Here is a 25,269-nt window from a genome sequence, read left to right as displayed (position 1 = left end):
GAGATGTTCCGGGCTGGACGGCTTAGTCATTGTGAAAGAATGTGTAGGGCATTGGGTGGCCCCTGCATTCTGTCAAACACATTTGTTTACCCAGAAATAGAATTGTGTTGGAGTGCCAGGGCCCACTGATTAGAAATAGTGGGGAAGGGGCTTGTCCTTGTTGCAGTCCTGTGGCTTCTCAAATCCTTTCATAAACTTTCCTGTTGCCTACATGTTGCAATTCTGATGACTTTTTGTGGCAAAGTTAATTTTTCTTCAGTCTCCTGCTCAGCACACTGGCTTCCTTTATGTTTTAATGGGCTTCAGTCTTTCTTTTTCTTGTTATTGATGCTCATTCCTCCCCTCCCTTTTTTTGCTTATTAAATAGGTGCTTAAAAAAAAAAAACTTTGGTATTTAGATTATTTAACCCATATCAACAAATTTAAGTATACAGGTCTTGAGTAAGTGCCAAGGCTTCAGTTCAGTTTAAGAAGGTTTGTCTGCTGTTCATAAGCTGCTGAAGATGTTTTCTTGTGGTTTGTGGCATAAGCAGAACGCTTTGATTTGGTTTCTTTCTACAGCTCCATTTTCAGTCGGGCAGCACACATTACTCTGCGTACAAAATGATCGAACACCAGATTGCAATTCAGGTAGGAAACGCAAGAGATTCTGAACCTTAAACTGTCAATATGTAGGTCTCCCGTGTCTTTTATTTTTTACCCCTCCCCACCTAAATGAGGATGATGGTGGTGATGATGATGATGGTGGTGATGATGGTGGTGATGATGATGTTGACATTGATGATGGTGGTGGGGGTGATGATGGGGTGATGGTGGTGGTGGTGGTTGAATCATTAGGGGAGGTAAGAAGAAATGCTGTTCCAGTGATTTGAAGATACAGAAAGAAAGAGAAGTCAGTGTTTACTGTCAAGAGTATCTTGATCAGGCGTAATGGGCTCCCAGACCCCAGCTTGACAATTATTTTTTGCTTAGGGAAGAGTCTGGATTCGGCAGTAGAATGGAGTGGCAAAATGTGAAAAGGAAGAATTAAGGGGGAGAGGGCAAAGAGGCCACGTGACAGCCAGAGAGAGTTGTTTCTGGGGGATCAGCATTACATTGAGTGGTGCTAAGAATATCACTTTTAACCTGATTGTCCTGAAACGTTGACTTCTCTTGGGCCTGTTGATAAATGACACTGGGAGCACTGGAAGGGAAAGGCGACAGATCTCAGCTTCTGATCAGTGTCCTGTTTCCTGCTCACGTAGTACTTCTATTCTCTAAACAAATCACAGACTAATACAGACTCAGGGCTGAATGGAAGCCAACGGAAGACAGCAGTGGAGGCCGAGCAGACTAATACGATTTTTGTCTGGCTGGCCTTGCAAAGGTAGATGGACTCTCAGGGTAACTGCAGGAGCTAGAACTTCTGGAGAGTTCTGGCACAATGCTTGGAAGAGAAGCTTTTGACACCTTTTGCTGTGGTGTGAGATCCTGGCTGTAGGTTCTTCTGTCTTGCAGTTGATGTTGGTTAGGTGGGTTGTGTTTGTCAAGTCACTGTTCCTTTCTTGTAGAGAGCCTTTGTGTGAGTGTGTGTGTGTGTGTGTGTGTGTGTGTGTGGTGGGTGGCCATGGGCAGCTCCCACAGTGTTGGATCTTTGTAGCCATTTCAAATCTGTCTCTTAATAAGGATTTGAAATAGTCACTTGCCCTAGGTAAATGGAATTCTTCCACCAGTGAAAAATATGAGTCAGCAGACATTTTTATTGGATGGATTCCTAGCCTTTTTGTGCTTACTTCAAGGCTACAGTAACTCGGTTTTAAAAATATTTGATTACTTCTGTGGCTGTGCCTTGTGTGTATTTTAGGGGAAAGTGCCACTCTTGGTTTTACCCCTCTGGCGCAGGTGTCTTTCGAGACCAGTGTGTCCTCAGCTTGATGCAGTTATTCTTGCTGGCATACTTCCTGTCAGGCCCTCCTTTGTTTTGATTAAGGCCTCCTAAGTCAGTCCTGCTTTCTGAAAAAGGCTGGAGGCTGGGCTGGGTTAGAGAACAGGCCTGCCTTGACTCTGGGTGAATGAATGGGTGAACATGCAGTGCCCCAAGGCGTAGTACATCTTGGGCAGTGCTGGAAAATCCTGTGGCCTGGGGTGTGGGAATTGTTGAGGCTGAATAGGACAGCGATCCTTATCTTGGTGTGGAAAGGCTTGCTGGGGCCCGGTCACTGGGAGATCAGCCGAGCCCAGACCAGCTGTTGAATCTTTACACCCTGCGCTGAAGCGCCCCTTGTTTGGCCCAGCAATTCGTCCTTCTCCAAACCACCTGGCATGGTTACAGGCCATGTGAAGCTCTTTCTCAGGAGGAAGATGGGGTAAATTACAGAGCTGATTGTTTGGAGGACTGAAACCATCACTATTCCTCCATGAACAGGTACTATTGTTCTGCCCTCTTCTATTTGCTGAGGCTTGATGCCCATGTGGGCAAACAGAAAGACATTTTATTAGAGACCCAGCACCGTGCTTTGGGTATTCATTTTTCCTGTGTCTGCTAGGCCAGTACGAGGCCAAACCAAATGGCATCGAGCTGTAATTTTAGTGTGATCATCAAAGGATAAATGGCTAGAAACAAAAGAAGCAAAGCGTAAAACAGGGAAACCTCAGACGAAATGAAGTTGTTTTCCAAGTTCACTGGGCGGCTCTCGGGTGCAAGGAGAGGAGAGACTGACCCTGCTCTGGGCGTGCACAGCAGGCTTTTTCCTTCACCCGTTCTCTGGTTCCAGGCTTAACTGCGACCCAGTTGTTGGTGGAGTTTTCTTCCTTGGAAACTTAAAACTGCTTTACCTTAATAACTACAGCATTTCAGTCAGAGCTGAGCTGACATGTTGCTCTCCTAAGCTAGATCCTAAAATAACCTCGAGTAGTATGACACCGTTCATCACATGAGGTTCCTACCCTCTTCCTGTCCCATCCCTCCTGTCGTCTCAGGACTCTGCCAAGTTCCCTGTTTCCATGAATGGCCTCTGAGCGGTTCTGTGGATGTGTCCGTGCTCTCATCAGAACGTGGACCTTATGGCACTTGCTGCCTTGTGGTCCTCTCCACTTTTGGTAGCCTCCTGGCTCCTTGTGGTTCTGAAAACACAAGGTCTACATAAATGGCCACTCTCCCCAAATGAATAGCACAAATGCAACTGGAATGAAAATTAAAAGATCTTCTAAAATAAAGGCATGGTGACTTAGTTCTGTTGACTTTTTCTTCTGAGTGCTGGTGGTTGAACCCAAGGCCTCTTGGATGCCAGGTTCATGTTCTGCACTGAAGTAGGCCCCCAGCCCTTGACGTTTTGGACATGTCATTAAAGTATGACAGAGGTCTGCAGTAGAGAAGTAAATGAAGTCTGACATATGTGACTATCCACCAGACCATCACCCAGATCGGTATAAAGATCAGGGTGGGCACACCTTCTCTGTAAAGGGTGAAATAACAAATGTTTTCAGTGTTTGGAGCCATACTGTCTGTTTTGGCAGCTATTCAGCTTTGCTGTTGTGGTTCACTGCTATCCAGTAAACCTAATGGTGTAAGCGTTGCTATGTGCTAATAAAACTTTATTTATAAAAACATACTGGCTGGATTTGGCCTCCATGGGCTTTAGTTTGCAGATCTCTCTGGGAAGTGCTCCCCAGAAGTCTCCTTTGTTTCCCTCTCTTCCGGTCATCTTGCTTCTCTTCCTCTCTTCCCTCCTTTCAGTGAAAATTCTCACAGTGGCTTCATTTTGCCTGCTTTTGGGCTTCACAAAAGTGCTACAGCCACACAAGATGTACTATTTCATGCCTGTCCCTACTCAGTGTTAAGTTGATGAGTTGCATTCATGTTATCACAAGTAGCAATAGTTTTCTCCTTTTCATCGCCATGTAGTATTTCCCATGTGAAATATGGGGCTCAGTGAAATACGCCTCAGTGCATTTATCTTTTCTATGCTATTAGCTATTTGGATTGTTTCCACTCTTTTGCTGTTATGAGCAAAGCACCATGCACATTCTCAGACACATCTTCTGGGTGAATGTGTATTTCCATTTCTGTTGTTCATACACCTGGAGTCTACCTGGAGAGGCGAGGGGTATATGTGTGCTTACTTTTGCGTTGACTTTTTGAGAGACCTGAACACAGAATTTTGATTGTCGTCATTGCATATTAGGTATGTGAGATGACTTGGGGGGGCAACAAAATAATCTAGATGTCATCAGAGGCCCATGTACCCCAGCATTAGCACTGTACCCAGCTCCTACAAACTCCTCCCACCATCCGCAGAGCCTGGGAAGACTAAGCCACAGGCTGAAAACAGAGCGGTTGGGCCCAGGCTGCAGATGTGTGGAAATGTCTCTCCCGTGAAAGCCCTGCAGGTGCCTGGAGATTGGTTTGGGTCTCTGTTACCTCCCTGAAGGGAGTGCTTCCAACTCTCATCATTATTCCAACCCCAAGAGCAGTGTTGTAATCAAGGTCAAGACCTGCAGAAGATGTTTCCCTTGGTTTTCAGAAGGGCTACTTCAGAACCAATTAAGCCTTTGTTTTAAGAGTCTTTTGGCCAAAGGTTGATGTTTTAATGCTAAGTCAGATGTGATTTAGGAAAAAAATTACATGTGCAGCAAAAACAGACTGTAGACTTTTCTTGGTTGTTTTTCTTTGAGGATATGAAGTGGGGTGTGTGTGTGTGTGTGTGTGTGTGTGGACATGTGCACACTTGTACGTGTGTGCAAAGACAACTAAGGATCCAGAAGCAATGGACCATTTTATTTGTTTACACAGCTGAGCGGTAGAGACTGCAGTGGGTGTTGCTTTCCCTCTTGTCCTTGTGTTTGCAGGATCCATCCAAGCCTTCCTGAAGCATAGCCCTTCTCCTGGTCTTCGCTTCTCTGCCTCGATTCACTGAAGCCAGCAGGACCCTCTTCCAGGGTGCGTGGTGCTTTGGAGTCAGGGAAAGAAGGCTACAAACAGAAGCATGTCCCTGTGTCACACTGGCTCTTTATTCCTAGATGTGAACTGGGTATTTTGTCCACATCTTAAATTATTAGGATTCTTGAGATACTGTGGCTTGGTGGTGGGGTCTTGTTTTTATCCATGTGATGACTGTGGCCAGACACGAGTAGCAGCAGATTCAGTCGGAATCCAGGAATGAGGAGGCAGTGTTTGTAAGGGCCCTGTATTCCCCTAAGTCAGGTTTCTGATGGTGGGCTCCTGTGTCCTGGGCCTTGGGCCTGTCCTTTTATCCACCCGAGTGACCTGGCCTTTCTGTTGTCGTGAGGACTTGCAGATCTGGGCTGAGTGGAGAACTTCCAGAAACACGTTCAATTCTTGGTACAGTGACTTTTGCCCTTTTCTTGTAGTCCCCTAGCAGGCACTGGCTATGATAATTGCATGTCTGTTTCCCACAAAAAAAGGAAGAGTGTGACTGGAGAGGGGATGCTGTTTCACTAGAGAAGTCGTCAAAGTCTTTGAGTACCAGGTAACTCAAGAGGTTCATCGGCTCACAGAGGTGGTGACTTTTAGCCCCATTCTCCAATTTAAGTCCACACCTCAGAATATTCATTGACAAAACACATACTGTGCAGCTACTGTGTGCCAGGCCCCTGGGGAATTCATCTGTGAGCAAAAACAGACACAAATCTCATTTTCACAAGGCCTAAGCCTTTAGTTATGTTTCAGATACTGATTTTTGGACACCCTGCTCTCCCTAGTCTAATTGTGTAGGTTTCTAGCACAACCTAGGGGTTCTGTTTTTAATCCGAATTGTGATTTTTCAGCCGACTAAAGGTTGGGAATAGCTGCCTTAGAGTCTTCTGAAATCAATCCATTGATCATTTATTGGATGCTCAGTTATTTTCAGTTCAGAATTGAAATTGAAAGCTGGCAGATGTTCCCTTGGGGTAGCATTTGCTCCTTTTGAGTGTTCCGTTGAGATTTTGAGGCCTTTGCTTCTCAAGGTTATATGAAGACATCCAGACTTGTGCAGAGCTCAATGAGAGAGGTGTTCCTGTATGAAACAATAGCTTGGACAGCGTGGTCTTGGGGTCAGAAGCAATAACAACATCTAATAATAATAGCAGTTTATGTTTATTGAATTATCCTAATGCATTGGGTCTGGTGTTAAGTGCTTTATGTGAATTATTTATTGATTTGTCATAAAAACAGAGAGGGAAAGCTGAAAGGCACAGTTAACTCTTATTACCGCTATGTCCCTATTTTTGTAACTTAGGTAACAGACGCCTGAGATTTTTTGCCTGAGGTCAGTTAGGATTCAGAGCCAGGCTGCGTGACCGAGGAGTCTGTGGTGAGGAGCCTTGTTCTAAGTACTCTGCGTGATGCAGCTTCCGGGGTAGAGCACTCACCTAGCCTGCTGGAAGGGTTAGGTCTTTGCAGCACCAACAGCACAGCACAGCACAGCACAGCCACCCACCTTGCTCAGGAGGTCCTGTGGAGTTACTATGCAAAGAGCGACTTTCAGCTCTGTGTCTGTGTCATATAATTGGGGATCAAGTAGAAGCTGCTCCAAAGTGCAGAACCCTGGGTTCTATCCTGAGAGGCTGCATCATCTGGAGGCACCTGGAGATCTTAAGCTGCAGAGATCAGGGCTCTACCTCCACCAAGATGAGGCACTTGGACCCTGGTTTGATGATCTGTAGGTCTGGGGTGGGTTAGGGTTAGTTTAACAAGTTTTTGGGTAAAGCTGATGCCCCTTCTCTGGGGGACAGCACGTGCAGGAGAACTACTGGGCAGTGGCGTTAGTTCCCCACTCTGGCTTTTTTGTAGACACTTGAGGCCTGGGCCCTGCTTCAGCCTTTGAGCATCCCTGGCTGGCGAAAGCTTCCTACCTGACTTTAGTGACCAGTTGACTGGTCTTGGGCATCTTGGAGGTCTACTCCTTCCCCATTCTGGGTTGTCTCACTGTGCATAGTCTTGTTAGGGGACAACAGTTACACAGCTTTTCTTCATTTGGTTGATTTTAGCATGACTGTCTTTCCTGGGGAAAGAAAAGAGGCTGTCTAATTAATATTCAGAGTTCTGAAAGATGGCTTGTGTCTGTTTCAGTAGTGTCTAGAGTTTCTGTTCTGAGAATATTCTATGAAGCGGTGGACCATGATGACCACTGTGGCCGAGGTTGACCCTAGTGAGAAAAGGTGGGAGCTGGTTGTGCTAGGCCAGGAAACTGAGGTGCAAAGAGGCAAAATGATTTGTCCAAAGCCCCCACATCTGAGTGGAAACAGGGCAGGGCAGGAATCTAATAAGAGTCCAACTCTGCTTTATTTCTGTCTTTCACATAGAAGTTAGCATCTTGTCTAGGCCAGTAGTGGGTGTGTTACATTGGCTGAGTTAAAAAAATCAGGTTTTACCATTTTTTGCTTATTTCACTTTTAAACTTGTACCTGCTCAGCTCATACCATTTCACTCGTGTACACCGGATGACTTGTTGGTTCTCCACCTCATGAAGGTGCTTGGGGACCAACTTAGATCTCTGTGAGGGCTAGTAAGGATATAGGCAGAGAGTCTGGTAAGCTTTGCAGCATCCAGCAGAAGTAAGGACAGCCATCAGCTGATTACTGGGTGTCCCCGCAGTAGAGGATGGGCCACAGCGAGGGTGGCTCAAAGGCCTCATCCTCGGCAGTCAGCTGGTTGCCTTTTTCGTGGCATGACTTTATTTCATAAGTTCCACTTTATAATATTTACTTTCTATGAAGTCCTTGAAAATCATCGGGCTGTTTAGCTGAGCACAGAAATTTCCAAATGGGTTATGGCTGACATTTGCTGGCTTATCAGGCTTAGCACTTAATTTGTTTCTGGAGTTTGATTTGGTTGGATGGTATCAAATCCTGATCAGATAAGTGGCCGCAGCCCCCCCATCCCCTTTTACCTTGAAATCTCAGCACACTCTTCAGTGAAACGGAAATGGCAGCAGACATTTACTTCTGAGGGTTCCACCCAAACCACCGCTTGGCACTGTGTCTCATGGTTCATGAAAAATACGCTGAGATTTGAAAATAAAATTTAAAAGTGGGTAAGGTGTTCTCTCTCTCTCTGTAGATCCATAATGTAAATTATAAAAAGACACATTAGAGTTAAACCTGTGTGGTCTCTCGGAAGGATCTTTGTCAAAACCTGCTTTTAAGGGCTACAGCTGAGAAAACTTTTGGTTATGGTGGATCCCTTGAGGGCTGAGGCCCCGGCCACACAGTGGCCTATCTTAGTGGCAGGATGGGATGCGGTGGTGACTCAGTGCAGGGTTTTCAGCCTCAGTACTATTTATTGATGCTTTGTGCCGAGCACTTCTTTGTGGCAGGGAACCATCCTGTGCCTTCTAGGTGGTTTATTTAGCACTGTGCCTGAGCCCTACCCTCTTGAGGCAGGAATGATGGCAGCCAAAAGTGTCTCTGGAAATTGCTGACTGGGCCATGGGCATCCGAATCGCTGCTGGTGGGAGCTGGCTGGCTTAGGCTGAGTTTAAAGGCGTTGTCCTGCCAGCAGAGCTGGGGTAGAGCGGGTGGGCGGTTCAGTTCATGCTCTGGAGTCTTCAGGGGCTTTGAGCCTCTGTTCTGGCAAGCTTCCTTTCTGGCTGTAAGATGGGGATAACTCACGATACTGTGTGCTTCCAGGGCGCTGTTGGGAGGCCAAATGAGACACAGGGTGCAGTGAGCTGGGCAGGCAGCGGTGCAGAGAAGGGTGCTTGGTGAATGCACACTGCTGTTTTTACTGCTGAGGACTGTGAAGTACTTGTTTGCACACTGAGAATACGCCTTGCCCCAACATGCATTGTGTAGTTTTTCATTTGCTGTCGGGAACACCACACATGATGAATTTGATAACCTGGACTATCTTTGCTAGGTAACAAAGATTTATGACGCCTGTTGGTTGCCATCTGCATTTCTCTTATGTCACGTAAAGATTCCTGGTCCTTGTTAGGTTTCACTGCAGCATAAGCTCTCCTGAAGGGCTGGGCTGTGTTTTCCTCTTATTTGTCCACCGTAGCTGAGTGTGCACTCACACCCAGCAATAGTAGTTTCCTTTTGTACCCCACCAATAATTTGACCCCTTTGTCAACTTGATGTTCTTTTCCAGGTATATCACATTTCCATTTTAGTTCTCCTTCATTGCGAGAATTTGCACCCTGACTTAATGACTGTGGCATTGCTCAAATAATGACTAACCGTAGTTGGACTGGTTTATAGTTATATGATTGCTTTATAATTTTCAAAATGCTTGGAGGTTAGGTAACGGCTTTTAAAAGAGGTCTTGGCTGTTTTGTTTCATGATGAGTAGTCCTACCATTTGATCATGACATTTTGGAGACTTTGACGGTTGTCATTCATGCCTGCAAAGGTTGTGAACAAGTGTTCTCTTACCTGTGGGTGGATGACCCCACACAAATCCATCCCTGCCTGTTCCCAAACCCCGCGTTTCTCTGCCTTCTGAAGTTGAGCCAAAGCCCCAGACTGAGTGGCTCTGGTTGAAAGTGGAAGTGTGGGCCAGGGGTTTAGCTCAGTGGTTCCACCGCCTGCTTTGCAAGCACAAGGACCTGAGTTCGATTCCTGGTACCAAAAAAAAAAAAAAAAAAAAAAAAAAAAAGAAAAAAAGAAAGAAAGAAAAGAAAAGAAAGTGGAAGTGTGGTAGTGGTGGTGGTAGTGGCCCATCCCGGAGGCCGGAAGGTTCTCACTAGGCCCTCACTCGGGCTTTGGTGAGGCTGCCCTGCCAGCAAGACAGCCCTGTGTCAGTAGTTTCTCCGTTGATTCAGTAAGCATTGTTGATGATTGAAATTGAAGAATTGTGGAGACAATTCATCTTGAGGAACAGAGAGCATCGGGTGTGAGCCAGGCTGTTGGGAGCAGACATTGACATACGGGCCGTCATCAAACTAATTGTTGTTTGAATTACCTGTTATGATCCGATGACAAATCTGCCTTGCTCCTGCCACTGGAGCAGAAAATGTAGCTTGAATTGGCGTGATGTTAGCAAGTGTAAACTGTACTTCAACAAGATGGATAAACCCAATTATGGGGCAGACCTGTAGAGAGAAAATCCATTTAAATCTCGTAATGTTAAGCAGAGCTGTGTTTAATTCATTTGGACCAATTTGGGAGTGATGTATGAGTGTTGGTGAACATCAGTCAAAGGGGTGACCACGGGGAAAGGGATGTGCCGGGGCTCAGCCGCTCCGGGGAGGCAGCTGGGGCCTCGTCTCTGCAGCCTGCACTAATGGCAAGGAGAAGCAGAAATGACAAAACGATGTACTGACTGCAGCAGGGGGAGCAGCGCTGTGTAAATGAACCAATAAGGAAAACATACGAAGCAGAAAGGAGAGGAAGCGTTTTTCCTAAATGCCATTGACAGTCCAGAACGTGAAGGAAATCGGAGGCTCCTGTTCCGTGTTTCCAGCCCCAGTGCCCATGTGTGCTTTTGTCAGCCGTGTGAGGGAGCCTGGAAAAGCTCTTTCTAGAAAGCAGGAGGAGGTCTTGAAAGAGAAAGGAAGAGATGGAGAAGGAAAGCTAATTTGAAATTTATATCCTAGGATATTTGATTCGTTAATAGAAAGCAGTTAAGACAGGATTATTATTCTGAAATACATTATACATATTTGAAAAAGTTTGGAAAGTCTTTTTTTTGGGGGGGGCAGGGTCTCACTACTTGAGATTGACCTAAAACTCACTATGTAGCCCAGGCTGATTTCAAACTCACAGCGATCCTCCTGCCTCAGCCTCCTGAGTGCTGGGATTACAGGCGTGCATCACCATTCCCTGCTGGAAAGTCTTTTTTGTTTTAAGATCTCTCTCTCTCTCTTTTAAGACAGGGACCTGCTATGTAGTTCCAGCTGGCCTTGAACTCACTATATGGCACAGGCTGGCCTCAAATTTGTGGCAACCCTCCTGCCTCGGCCTCCTGAGTGCTGAGATTACAGGTGTGTGCCACCCTGCCTGGCCGTCTCTATTTTTTAGCCCTACTGAGTTGTGACCCATATTGCATATAGTTGTTGCTTTACTGATGAAGTGAATGCAGACATCGAACTTGCAGGCAGCTTTCAAGGCTGGTTACAGGATCTCCCCACCTCCAACTACAGGATTTATGAGGACTTCAGTGGAGCTTCCTGCTTGGCATTTCTGAGGATTTAGCAATTTTATGTAAAGATTCATGATTTCACTTTTTTATCCCTCATCTACAATATTTGTTTTTGCCAAGGATATTCTTAGAAAGCTCCAGCCTCCTTTATTTTGGGGGGAGCTCATAAAGCCCTCTAATGAGTGTGAGTGGGCATTGTTTACTCTTTTTCTCTTTTGGTTTGGGTATTTTTCCCCCTTTCTTTTTTTCTTTTGTGGAATAGACTAGACTTGTAAACTGCTTAGAAAAAGGACTGAAAAGACCAGAGTGTGTAAGGAGCTTGGTAGTGGGCGGCTGAGAAATTCATGGCTGTGCACTGTGCCCCCAGCCCCCATAAATCTAATGGTGTGAACGGAGGTTAAAGTCCTGAGAGGTTTTTTGCTGCCACTGGGGGACAGTTCATTGTATGAGGCCACAGTGTATGGTTAAGGCCTATTCTGGGCAAATCTTTCCTTCCAGAAGCAAATTTGGTGGGATTTTACTTTCTAGCTTTCTCCAATGTTTGGTTCAATTGAAGAACCAGTAATGAGTTGGTAATTAAAAAATGAAGACCTTACAGTAACATTTCAGCACTTGGAATTCTGACTCTGACTATTCCAATCTACTTACCAGCTGAATGTAGTAAAATGCTTTGAGAAACTTTAAACTACCATGTCCACCGAAAGTCTCTTTTGCCCTGCTCCAGGTTGGGTAAACACAATACATAATTAAATGGAAGAAGCATCTGGACTGGGCTTTCTACTCTGGAGGTCTTTTCAGTGAAGGAAGCTGCCTTGCTCGTGTCCCATCAATTCCACGGGGGTGGGGGGGCATTTTGCCTGGAAAGCGATTATCAGGTTTATGCTCAAGGGTGGGAATAGACAATATGAATTGGGCACGCAGTGAATGGGGAATTTCTGGAGAGCAGACACTGAAGGGACGGTAGCCCCCGCCTTGCAGGTTAGGATGGCCCTAGAGAGTGGGGGCAGGTCCTGAGGCCTTCCTGTGCTTTCTCCTGATTAGATTTCGGATATTACTGTCAGGCTGGAATCAGGCAAATAGGAACCTTTGTCCTCTTGATTAGCTCCTAAGATACAAATACATACCAAAAGAGCTAGGAGTGTTGCGTATGATACAGAAATGAAATAGTGAGGTATCCAGATAAGGGCTTTATTGATTTATGGAATGTGTGACGCTCAATTCAGGATGGTTCTGGGAGTCACCGTATTCTGAACTTTATTCTTATCCTTAAAGTTAAAAAAAAACAAAACAAAACAGCTTCCTTGCTTCTTTACTTGTGTAGTTTTAATTCTGAAATCCAGCAAAAATTATTTCTTCACAATTCCCAGAGAAGTCGAGTCTCTTCGTGTTCTTCTTAAAATGTGGAATCTAAAAAAGATGACAAGAAAGTAGAAAGGAGACTATTACTAGCCAAGAGAAAGGGGGCATAAGGGTGAGTAGCAGGAAGCGATGGATAGGGAGACACTGGCCCCCAACATGTGATACTAGAAGAGCGAAAATGATGAAAGTATGCTATGTACATGTAAGCATCTGCCAAAATGAAGCCCATTAATTTGTATAAGCAATTAAAAAATGATCAATTATGGAGTTAAAGAAAAACCCTAAAAACAAACCCACAGACCTAGTGCATAGGAGGAGAGAACTTGGTATGGTGATGCACAGCTGTAGTACCAGCTGCTTGGGAGGCTGAGGCAGGAGGATTGTGAGTCCAGTACAGTGTGGGCAATTTAGTGAGACCCTGTCTGAAAGTACAAAATAAAAAAAAGAGCTGAGAATGTAGCTCAGTGCTCGCAGGATTTAGTCTTTCATAATGCGTGCGTGTGCAGACACACATACACACCAGAGAACTGAAAGGGAGGTTCCAAAGCGCCCTAAGGTGAGACATGTTTACTAAGCCACCTCTGTGCCTTAATGTATCCTGTTTGGTTTGGGTTTTCTTACAACTTCTCATTGTTGTCTCATTTTCTTAAAACTTGTTCCTTTTGGAACATTGTCACCGTGAGTTGGGGCAGCTGACACCCACTCCCTGCGGAAGATCCAGTGTGAGAAGACACTCATTTTGGAAGAAGGAGTGCTCGGGGCTTGAATTCATAAAGGAGGTGGAAAGGGCTCCAGTGATGTGGGGGCCTCTTTTGGGAAGATGATGAAGATGCGGGGGGGTTGGGGAGGATGAAGTGCTCCCCCCAAGGAATAACCGGAAAAAAGAAAAAGCTGTTTTGCGTGGGTTATTTTTCATGTGGTTCACACTTGACAGTTTATCTCCATCAGAAATAAGTCTTACCATATCGCTGCTGAGGTGATTTTGCCATTTTAGGCTACATGAGGAAAATCACCAGGGGAGTTGTTTCTGCAGTGTGAAGTGGGTGTCCCCTTCCCCATCTGGACCGTTAACCTTAGAGTGACAGTCGAGGGCTGTTGAGTGGTGTCCAGCCCTGGAGTTTTGGGCCATGTTGACAATCCCCAGCCACCTTGATTTGCATAGCAGCTCAAGGAGTGAGGCAATAGCTTAAATGTGACTGGAACTCCTGATCTGACGTGTGAAAAGTACACACACAAAACCACATGCCACATGCAAAGCAGAGATGGTTTTGATTCCGGCCTCCGTGGTTCTGTTATCGCTTCTTTTGCTCCGAGGGGTGGATTTTTATCTTTCAGTCAGTTTTCTGGTTTGCTTATAGTTTTGGTTATGGTTTGTGGTTTCTGTTTTCTCTGACAGTTCTTAAACTTGGTTGCTTTGGGACCCTGGTGACCAGGGCCGCTGGCTGGCTGGCTGTGTCTGACGCAGGTGACCTTGGGATGGCACCCCAGGGGCCTGGGCCCACTGCTGCAGAGCCATTGTTCTCCTCGCTCGCCTGGGCAGGCCGCTGCTCCCTGCTCCTTATGTAATATCTCTAAGAACGTTTCTGAAACATCTAGACCAGCTTGTGATTGATGTTCCTGTTCTGTGTATTTCCTTGCTTTTCGGCTTCCCTATCATCTCCTTTGGCAGGGGATATTTTTTCCTCATTAACTAGTTTCCAGGTCAAAATTTCTCTGTGAAGGCTGAACTTTTCTTTACTTTGGCATTCTCTTTCCATCATTTTTTTTTTTAACCTAATGCTGAAAATTTTAATTTGGGCAAATCAACGAAGTACTCTCTGCCCCCATTTTCACATCTGTGAGAAATGCATTTAATGGGGGACTTGTTTACCACGAAGGTTGTCGTTAAACTGTACAAGAGGGGCCTAACCTGGGGCCTGGCACATAAGAGAGATTTAATGTCGCCATTCCTCTTACCAAGGCCACATCCCCAGGTCCCCAGCAAGTCTGTCAGTAAAACTTTTGCCTGGTTTCACAAGTTGGTGCTGTATTCCTCTCTCTCCTTGCCTGGCTCTTGCTCCCTCCCTCCCATCTCACAAAGGAACCCAGTCCAGAGTTATTTCTCCCACAGGAGAGTAGGTCAGAGAAGAGAATTACGGCAGAACATGCCGTGTTGTGACATAATTTATCTCCCCATGGAGGGGAAACAAAAAAACCTAGAGGGGAGACTGGACTTAGAATTATTCAGCTTCTGATGGGCATGAAATTAGTGACAGCAAGACAGGAATTTATGGTCTTTTGGTTGTAGTGTCTTCTGTTGTCTTGGTGGAATTTCTGTTGTTTAGAGCTTCATTAAAAAAATTTCAAATCAGACTTTTCAGTTCTCAAGGCAGAGGTCCAGCTACTGGCTTGTGAACTTAATAACACTTCTTTCTTTGTGAGGGGTTTCCCTGGGGCCGCTGTGGTCAGGCTCTTGTTTGTCTGAGTTTGTAATAAGCGTGTAACAGCCCCCTCCTCCACCAGTGTGCCTCAGAGACCAGCTGCACTGGTCTGTTATCAGAGATGGGAGACTTGGGGAGCTTGGGATAGAAGCTGACCGTCCCAGGGCCCTGCATGCAGCCCCTGCCAGGGAGGAGGTGCGGGTCTGTCTGTACTGTTTGAGTCTGCGGGTGTCATGGGCCAGCTTGTTGGAACTTTCTTGAAGGGTCTTCCAAAGCAAGAAATCAGTTAGTGTCCGGCCAACTCAGGCCTAGTCGCACTTCAGCTTGGGTGACCATGATATGGCTAGGAGATGTCCAGGATGATTTATTCCCATTCTCAGTTAAGAAATGACATCAGTTCCCCCAGTTGACTTGAAAGCAACCGTTCTTTCTTGACAACCTCCTGGTTCCAGAATGTAGTGTTCAAACCTTCTGGTTCACCAAAGGCTCAATGAAAACACACTTGAGGTCCGAATTTCTATCTTAAGCTTTTTAGAGGGCAAATCGAAAGAGAAAGAGTGAAATGAGGGCATTGAGAAAGCATTCTGGTCAGTGGACTTTCCCCACTTTCCTCCTCTGCACTGGGCTGTGTGTAAACAGTAAGAGTGTGATTTTTCCGTCCCACCCCTTCCCAGCCCCCTTAAGGGAAGGACTTGTATTTCAGTGGGCTTTGCTAATCAGAAGGCTATGGTGTCTCCACTCACCCTGGCCAGACTGTTTTAGCTGTTCAGTAGCCCTAGGCTGGCAAAGTTGCTTCTGTTTTCCTTCTCTCTTTCGTACTCGTTTGTCCCAGACATCCTGGGGGTGGCTTGGTTTTCCAGCAGGAGCTGTGCATTACCTTTTTAATTGGTTAGGACCTCGAAGTAATGATTTATTCTCTGCCTAACAGAATATCTTAATTTACTTAATCTTATAGGTCCCCTTTCCTCCAAATTAACCTCGCCAACAAAACTGTTTCCCCAGGCAGCACATGGTGAGACAAGATATTTTTCTCTGGTGAGAACACTGTCTTTGTGTATGGCAGTGGGGAAGAATTAATTATAGGAGAGGATGAGGCTTCATAATTGGAATTAGGGGCCCAGGAGCTCCGAACACTCCTAGGTCTGCTGTCCAATTATCTGGCTGTGGGTGGCTCTTTCTTGGCATCTTGGTTTGCTCATCTGTGAAATGCCCCCTCAGGATGGATGTGGCAGTGAGACCAACCAGAAGCCAAAGAAAGGGTTGCATGGGGCTATAAAGTTTTTGCTGTGAAAAGGCAGCATTCTGGGGTGGATGGATCCACCCTTTGGCACTGAAATCAGACATACCTGGGGACCCAAGTCAGCACTGTTTCCTGATTGCAGGAGGACTTTGGCCAGGTACTCAGCCTCCTTGAGCCTCGGTTTTATCTATAATATGAGGATGAAACCTCTTCGAGGATTAAATGAGGTAACATACATGCAGCCAGGAACCGTGGCTGGTAAGAGCCCGAAGTGGCAGTGGAGACTTTCGCTAGTTAACGCAAATGAGCAGGCATGGTGGTTGACTTCGTTAGGCCTTTTCGTCCTATCTTTTCTGGTTCAATTTCTTGTGCTTCTCATAAGGCAGAAGTGATGAAGCACTCTGCTTGCCAGATGGATATCATAGTAGGGCTCTGAAATAAACTTCAGGATCCTGCTATTGGATAAGACAAATTCATTTACTGCTTAGATTTTAACTCATGTTTGAGTCATCCCCTCCCCCAACACATGTATAAACATATACATTGATTTCTTTCTTTTTTTCTTGTATTACTACAAGAATCAGTTTCTTCTGGCTTAATTCCAGAAACAACATGCCTGTCTTTTTTCATCATTGAGGAAAAACAGTCTGAAGGCACCATAATTCCTTAAATTGGATTTCAATTCTTGATCCCCTTATGTTCAGTAAACAGAGCGTCCCACGAAACATCATTGTTTGGGCGCAAGAGGCTGGTAGCCTGGCCAATTTCATCAGTATTGGCCCCTCCTGGATTGAGGCAGTGTGTGGAGACCCCTTAGAGGTGAATGCCCACATTTACTGGCTGGGGGAGTCATTAATCTCATTCGAAAAATTGCTGCTGAAAGTTGGGAAGGTTGGTTGGTAGTGAGCAGAGTTTAGTTTGGGAGGAGCCTGTCGTGTGTGCGTGCGTGTGTTTGTGTGTGTGTGTGTGCTCATAAGTGTTCTTCCTAACTCTGTTAGTTCCATGGGCAGCTGACATTGAAAGGTTTGGAGTTTCTATATTCAAATCAGAGGAACCAAGAAGCAAAGATAAAGGGGACAGTCAACGATGAGGGGATGAAATAGTAGGGGGAGAGATATTTTCCCAGGTAATTCCTGTGCCCACTTTAAGAAATACTGAGAGCATTGGCTGCTTTCTCTTCCTTGGCGGTTATGTGGGTGCTTGGGCCCTGGTTTAGACATCACTCTTCATGGAGCAGGAGACAAATAGATGACTTGCAGAAGACAAAATGGGATTGTCCTGGGCTCACTCCGAGCTTGCATGCGGGAGTGAGTCAGCCAGTGTCTCTCGGTCTCCCTCTTCCTCTCTCTTCTCTCTTCCTTTCTCTGAGCTAGTTTCGCTGTGAGAGCACAAGCCTGGCACTTACCACTTACCCAAGAACTGATTAGTTCCTGAAGGAAGCAGTGGGTTGATTGCTTACAGAGATGATGTAAGCTTTGCTCTGGGGTACATCAACTTGGATTTCTCATGCTTTATCTTATAAAGCCTAAATTAACAGCTGGTTTGGTTTGAGTTCTCCGGGATCTGACTAAGGGATTAGAGTCCATTCTCAAGTGAGGCAATCTAGTTTAATTTATTTCAGGTCTATCAAAAAAGATCAATCAAAGCTCTTTTGAAAGTAAAGCTATAATCGGTCTGCACACTTTATAAGTCACTGTTGCACTTGGTGTTTCTCTCTGGTGGAAAAATGCTCAGGCTATGGCTAAGAGGATGTATTAGAGCATTTTCTGTGTTCCTTCTTTTCTTGCCCCCTGCCTCCCTTGGGAGAAGGGTCACGTTTGAGATCTTGGCTCAGATGGGTGCTGTTCTTGTTCTTTGGGGATGCTGGATCCCTGGTGGATCTAGTTCATTAGGAGCAGAACAAGTCCAGCCAACTTCATGTCACTGTTTTTGCTCCTGGGATTTCTTTTGCACATACTGGTAGGTGAAGATAACTATTGAACTGTTTTTCCCAAATTCGTGTGCTGTAAGGAATTACTCATGTGGCCTGCAGGGCTTATGGTGGAAGCATTCTCTGCTGTGGTTGATCTCAGCCTTTGTGAGCCTTAGGAGTTAGAGCTTGAGTTGCTCATTCCTTTTGTGTTTCCACTTAAAAATACTTATTGAGCATCTACTACTAGCTATGAATGGTTAAGAGCTAACTATTCTAGATGCATATGATATACCAAGGGAAACTGCCCCATCTTTGAATCATGGCTTTGCTGCTTTGTGGTGTTTCCTAAACCTCAGTTTACTTGTCTATGAAATCCACTTAGAAAAACTATCTCCTTTAAAGGATTGTAATGAAATGAAATAGTACTGTATCTTTTGCTTTTATTTAAAAAAAAAAAAAGCTACTCTAGGGGGTTTCCAGGAAGCTGAATCCTTTTCCTCTGCAGTGCCTTCAGCAGACACAAATACTCTCCTTCCTCCATCTTCCCACACTGCCATTGTCGTGTGTGAATGTCGTGGCTAATGCTCCCAAGCTCCTCAACAGCACAGAAGAGAGAAGCAGGTATCATGTTCTTATATTAGGTTGTGCTGCAGAATCACCATCCAGTTTTTCCTGTGATGTTGAAGCTTGGGTATACTAGTGGATTTGAAACCAGCAGTGATGAACAGTGCTGGGTAGATTGTTATGAACTTCATGGGCAGATTAAACAAGTGGGTTTGTGTGCAGCCCAAAGATCTAGTAAAATGGCAGAATAATCTACACCTGTCCGGGCAGTTCGGCTCCATTGTACTGACCTCAGCTGGCAGCACGGGCCACAAAGAGGCAGGGTGCAAACACACAGTGGGAGAAACCTGGGATCCTTTCTCTAGGGGTGCAGTACATATGTACAAATAAAAGGCCACAGTGGCGGGAAACCCCTACTAGCAAGAAATAGTTCTTTAGGGTCTGTAACGTGTCCATTGCACTGGGGATGCCTAGGTGTAGCGACACAATCCCTGCCCTGTAGGAATATACAGTCTATTGGGAAAAGAAAGGCTTTGAGCAGAGGAGGTAGTCAGCAACTATGAATCCTGTATTTTGTTTTGAGTATCTGTCTTATGTACTATTCATTGTGTCTGAGGGTTATGTTTTGTCTTTCTTCCATTTAATGAAATGGAAATAATGTGGGTCACTTTCTACTTTCTTACCATTAATGGTTCGTCTTTGGAGGTGAGCCAGCTGAGTCTCTTGCCCTCCTGCCCACCAGATTTGAAGCTTAGTATTATCACTAATGCAGATGAATCTAGCCTCAGTTTTTCTAGCTATGAATTGCGGCTGGCATCCTTCCAGGAGTCTGTGTCAGTGGAGGGAAAAGCTCACATTTTTGAGGTCCTCTTGTGGTTCTGTTTTAGGTTGGGTCTTAGGCTTTATTTATTCAGCAACCATTATTCCAGAAATAACTTTAGTAGCAAAACAAGAATAAATGTTTCTTGAGCTTTTGCTATATATCAGTCTCTAGGTCATTCTATATAATTTTCAACTTAAAGCTCACAACAACTGTATATATCAGCCTCACTATGCAGATGAGAAAATAGAATCTCAGAAAAGGTAAAGAAGCTGCATGTGGTGTGTGTGATTTCTGTAATCCCAGCATCGACGAGGTGGAGGCTGAAGGATCTTGAGCTGAGGCCTGAGCTGCATTGTGAGTTGGAGACCAGTTTTAGTTACACTGGAAGACCCTGTTTCAAAAAAAAAGTGGACTCCAGGGACACCTAGCTAGCGAGTAAGTGAGTGGCTGCTTTGGGCTTTGTTTATGCCAGGGCCCCGTTGTCCTATGCGGCCGCTGCATTGATGCCACTGGGTTGACACGGGGAGGGAGAGGCTGCAGTTGGGGACAATGTGGGGTTTGCCTTTCACAATTCTGGACTCTGAAGAATAAGCCCTTTGCAAGTGAGTAATCAGATGTGAGCAGTCGGTTTCTTTTTTCCCCTGAGGCCCAGTGTGGCTCTTGGATCTCTGGGCTCTTCTGGGATTTCTCCCTCTGGTGGGAGTTTCTGAGGCCTTTGCTGTCAGTCATTGGGTGCCTCTCCAGGCCTCGTGAGGCTAACCTTGGTGAAGATTCACAGCCTTGGGTCTGGCTCTCCTTAGCAACCTCTCCTTCCTGTCTCTTCTTCTGGAGTTAAAAAAAACCCAAAAAAACCCAAAGCACTTCAGAAAGTCACATGCTGGGTTTCCAGTATGTCCTAGAAACTGTCTTAATTCATTTTCCCCTTTACTTTTACTTGAGTAGAAAGGAAAAAAAAATTGATAGTCAATGCTAATAATTGTGGCATGTAATGTAATTGGAAGTGTTTCATTGACATGCTCAGGAGAGTTTGTGGCTCCGTCTTTGGGCTCGATGCAGCACTAGGCTTGCCTTGAGTGTCTGCGGAGCCTTTGATGCAGGTAGACCATATTATAAATAGGCGCGTTGCTATGGTGAGGATGGCAGTCCTTGCTTGCTGTGGGTAACCTTTTCTACCTTCTCGGACACTGTTTTAAAACACAGCAGTGTGATAGCATGTCATTTAATTTGGACGAAGGTGAGGTAGATGAATGAGTGAGATTGAGGTGTAAAATTTGTTTGTGATCATGTCTTGGGGGTTTCCGGCTCCCCTAGCACGGTGGCATATTTTGCAAATTGGGCTTCCTAATGATTTATTTAGAAATATGATTTCAAGTAGACAGGGTTGGGGGGATGGTAGTGGGCAGAGGCAGAGTGGTTTTTTCCCCTCCCCCCACCCTTTTCCTGAGCTTTTCTGTGAATTTGTTGGCTTTGATGCCCAGGAGCTCATATGGTGAAATGAAAGTTCAGGTTGGCATGATGCAGAAATGATTATTCCTTAGTACATTCCTATTATTATTAATAATATAAAGACAATCGCCTGCCTCTCAGGACTCTTATATGTGGAAACAGTTTCTTTCTCCACAGAATTGGGCGCATAGCAGTGGGGATCCGAATGCTTAATTAGTGACTATCCTCCTGCAGGATGTTCCCAAGGTAATGCAGACCATATACATGTACATTTACATTTTTCCTGTAGCTCAAAAGTAAGTAAGTATCTGAGGGAAAATTCAGGTTTGTAAAATTCATTTTCTTCCCTAACCCTTTTCTCACCCTCTACCCCCATGCGCACAATTTCAGGATCATAAAAGTTGTTAAAAAAGAGCCAGTCGGCTACTTACAGGTCTTTCATAGTTGCAGGCCTGTTTGTTGCAAGCCCTGAAAATGCAGTGGAGTTTTCTTAGTACAGTGGGGAGTTCTGAGCACCTAAAGGTTTGCTGGAGGTCCCCCGGGGAGGTGTTACCAGAAATAGGGGTTTTCAGTTTGGAGCTGTTCAGTTTGTGTGTTGATCAGCTAGAATCTGAATTCACATCTTTGCAGCTCAGGACCGCCTCTCTTCTTGTGATCCCTTTCAGGGTGTAACCTTCTCCAGGAACCCTTGGGAACCTTCTAGATTCCTTCTTCCCAGGTAGAGAACACTTGCCAAGTTGATTGTCCAGGTGTGTCTAGCTGGTTTCGCTCAGTACCTTCAGGACTCAGTTTCCCTCTCTGTGAAGTGGAGGGAGGAGCTAGAGATCTTGCTCCTGAAGTACACATCCTATCTATGCATGGTGTGAGGGTCTGCCCCAGGCTGCTGAGTGAGAAGAGCTGCAGGGTGGGTTCTTTTCCCTGCTCGGGAGGTCAGGCTCAGGTGTTGTCTCAGGGCCAGTGATCTCTTTGGGACACCCCATTCCAGCCAAGGCTGTGTCATCGTACCTGGAGCAGAGATAGTATAGGCCAGTGCTGGCGAGCCTTTTAGAACCTTTAATGATACAAACAGCCTGCTGTGGCATGCATGCCGTAGGTGTACCACCACTGGCAGTGTGTCTCTGGAAAGGCCTCCATCAGTCTGCTCAGCCATAGCCCAGAGTCTCTCTCTGAGTTTGGGGAGGGAGCTTTGGAAGAAGAGCTGCTAGGCTGTGGCTCCTGGCCCCATACCAGCGAACCTGTGGGTTCTGTGCCTGAGTCCCAGGGAACCTTGGGGTGGAGGTGGAAAGAGCTGCACAAGGTCGGGTGAGGGCTGTGAAGGGATGAGATGTTGCTGTGGTGTGCTGGTGCCGGAAGCTGGCCTGCTGATAGACCTGGGAATGGGTTGGCTTAAGCCTTGCTTACGAGTATTTGTGGAGGATAACCTCACGGGCTCACAAGCATGTCTGAACAAGAGCTTTGCTGTTCGCTTCCAGTCTGGTTGCCCAGGCAGGATGCAGACTCCAGGCAGCATGTTGGTCAGGCCTTAGATTGAGAGAGCCGTGAGGCCTGGGGAAGGGTGGGGGTGCGGCTGGTCCAGGGCCTGGCTCCCTGCAGGACACCACGTGCCATCCCCTTGGGCAGTGGGATTAGGCAACCTGGAAAGCAGAAAATGCATGTCTGTAAAATAGATACCATTCCACATACCATCTCGCCCCTGCTCCCGTCTCTTGGAGGAAAACGTGTCCTCTGGGAGATACCCAAGCCTGACAAAAGGACCTTTGTTGGACCTAGAGGTGAGAATCTGTGGGCATTAGGATTCCTGGGTTCGAGTTCCACCTCCCTGCCAGTCGCTCAGGCACTGGGCTGACATTTCTGGAACCGAAAGGAGAGCAGCCTGCCCAGCAGGGCCTGCAGGAGCTGGAGGCTGCTGGGTATGAAGATTGTGGTATCTCTGCCAGGGCTTTGGGCTCCTGGGACAGGTGGGGGCAGGATAGGACTCAGTGGGGCTGAGGTTGCAGGACATTGAGGAAGCTGCATGTGTATGCTCTGGCCCGAGAGCCTCTCCTGACCACCAGAGCTAGGAATTGGCCTCTTGGAAATCCTGGAGTACAGGGTTGCTTTGTTAGTACCCTAATTAATGTTCTCTGAGTTTCTGAAATCTGGTCCTCTTTATCTTGCTTAGAGTTGAGATTCAGTCTGGGTCCTGTCACCATACTAGATAGTGAGGCAGGACCCAGGAATTGTTCATAAAAGTGCTCCAGCCAAGGACAGTCTCCTGCTGCTGCTTGGAGTTGGGGCTCAGTCCCTAGATCAGTGATGACAAACCTTTTAGAGCTGTCGGTGATACAGACAGCCCACTGCAGCACGTGTGTCATAAGTTCACCACCACTGCCCTAGATGGTGTGGTCCATGGGGACACCTGCACTCAGGTACTTACCCGTGTCTGTAAGTTGTCTGGCCAGGTACTTCAGATAGTGTTGGCACATTGACTTCTGTGTAAGAGTGATACCAGGCCAAAGCCACACCTCCTACTTCTCAAGCTGTTGTGAGCACAAACTCGGATTCATTCTTTGGTGAAACAACATCTCTGTTGAAATTTGTAGCAACCACAAAATTCATCTGTGTAAAGTGTAAAGTAAGATTCAGAGTTGTGCAGTCAGCAACACATGCTACAGAGTATTTTTCTGACCCCAGGAAGAGAACTCCTACCCATGGTTTCCTTTCCCCTTAGCCTTCGGAATCACTATGGATTTGCCTATTCTTGACATTTCCTATGAGTAAAATTGTACAGTTTGTGGTCTTTTGTGTCTATTTTTTTTTTACTTAGTTTAAATATTTTCAAGATTCATCTATATGGTAGTGTGTATCAATACCCATTCCTTTTTTATGGCCAAATGTATGGACGTACCACGTTTTGTTTATTCATTCATTTTGGCTCTTGTGAATTGCCATGGACATTTGCATACCAATTTTTGCATATAGATATATTTTAACTTCTTCTGAATATAGTCTTATGAGTGGAATTGCTGAATCGCTGAATTGCATAACTTTGTTCAACTTTTTGAGAAACTACCAAATTTTCAAAACCTTGGAGTCTCTGTTGTACCAGTTGTGTTAGGCAAGGGAGCAAAATGTGACTTTTGTTTGCCAGAGACAATATAAGGAGTACTTATTGTGAAAAAGCAGTCATACTAAATGTACCCCAGCTGATGAAATTGGGTACCTCACCCCCCATTGGTTGCATTCTTTTCTCTCATTTGCTGATGACCCTGGCTGCGTAGTACAGTCACCTGGAAGCTTTTAGAACAGAGAGGGCCACCTTGGGGTTCCTTCAGCAACAGTGTGCAGCTGTTGGCATTTCAGCCTGATCTCCCACAAACTGCTCTTGCCTGTGTCTCTCCTTTTTTCCCCGTGGCTGAGAAGAGACTCCCTTGTTGACAGTGGGATTTGTTGTGTGGACAGTAGAGAATTTGCCAGCATTGTGAATACTCTCTCATGAGGAGGCCCTGGTCCCCTCTGGCTATGGCTAGGGACCCAAGACTTGGGCAGCTAAGTAGGAAGAACTGGTGTGAGGTGTGACTTATGGCTGGGATGGAAAAGAAGAATCTCCTAATAGATGCAGAGTTTGGCCTTATTTTTTCCCCCCAAGCAGAAGGGCATGATTCCCCATGGAGGCGGGTGCTGGAAGATTTCTGGTCTCCTGACTGGGTGGGGTTTGATGGTTGTGTTGGTGTTTTCTGTCTCTGTCCTGGAAAGGAGAGCAAGACTGTCCTAGTTCACGCAGTTCTATGGGCACCAGCACACTGGAGAGGAGGGACAGGCAGTGGAGAGACCCCTGCCAGTGCCCATGTGACCTCGGGCAGGTCATTCTGTGGCAGGCAGCTCAGAAGGGGATTGCTCCAGAAGCTCCTTTTTGCTGGGCTGTGTTGAGGTGCAGATGATCCCTGCCCATGACCCCCATTGCCTGGTGTGTTGGCTTACTTGGCTCAGAGGCCCTTCCAGAAAGGCTCTGCTCCCGAGCATGCCTCCTGGCCAGGGCGTCCCTGTTGGCTCCTTCAGAGTATTGGTCACCTCCTGGCATCTTCCTTAGCTGTACCTTCTTTCCACTGTGAGGGGAGGGGCCTTTGTTTGTGGCTGTATCCTCCCTCACTTGTCTGTGGGCTCCAGAAACATTTGTGAGTAAATAAATGAGCTATTGGATTTTTACTTCTCTTTCCCAGTGTCTGTAGGGATACATACATGAGTTGAGATTCTCCTCCTCCTCTCTTCCTCCATTTAATAAACTGAATGCAAGAGGAAAGAATAATGAATGCTTAAACACTTAATAGCTTTGTGCCTAGCATGGGGCTGAGGACTCGGTGTTCATGACCTCATTTACACCTCCAGGAGTCCTCTGAGGAAACCTTTCTTTTCAGTGACTCCCATTTTGTTGGCTAGGAAGAGGCAGCCTACAGTAGGAAC

The 25,269-nt window shown here is 46.0% G+C and overlaps 1 protein-coding gene across 16 annotated transcripts in view; it reads left to right on the top strand.

Annotated features, from left to right (window-relative positions):
- Positions 1 to 463: 463 nt before the first annotated feature.
- The window catches only part of Tcf7l2 (transcription factor 7 like 2), a 263,597-nt gene continuing 238,791 nt past the window's right edge, over positions 464 to 25,269 (top strand). For 2 of the 16 annotated variants that reach the window (XM_019209018.2, XM_019209017.2), the window contains exon 1: positions 491 to 630. In XM_019209018.2, the coding sequence (XP_019064563.1) occupies positions 604 to 630 (27 nt within the window). In that variant the 5' untranslated portion in view covers positions 491 to 603. Of the gene's footprint in view, positions 631 to 25,269 lie in introns of all 16 variants that reach the window. The other 14 variants (XM_033761425.1, XM_019209024.2, XM_019209029.2 and 11 more) reach the window with 11 other exon arrangements.

Source organism: Fukomys damarensis, unplaced genomic scaffold (genome assembly GCF_012274545.1).
Source record: "Fukomys damarensis isolate Sample0158 unplaced genomic scaffold, DMR_v1.0_HiC HiC_scaffold_8, whole genome shotgun sequence".
Classification (NCBI taxonomy): Eukaryota; Metazoa; Chordata; class Mammalia; order Rodentia; family Bathyergidae; genus Fukomys; species Fukomys damarensis.
This window is presented reverse-complemented; position numbering and strand designations above follow the sequence as displayed.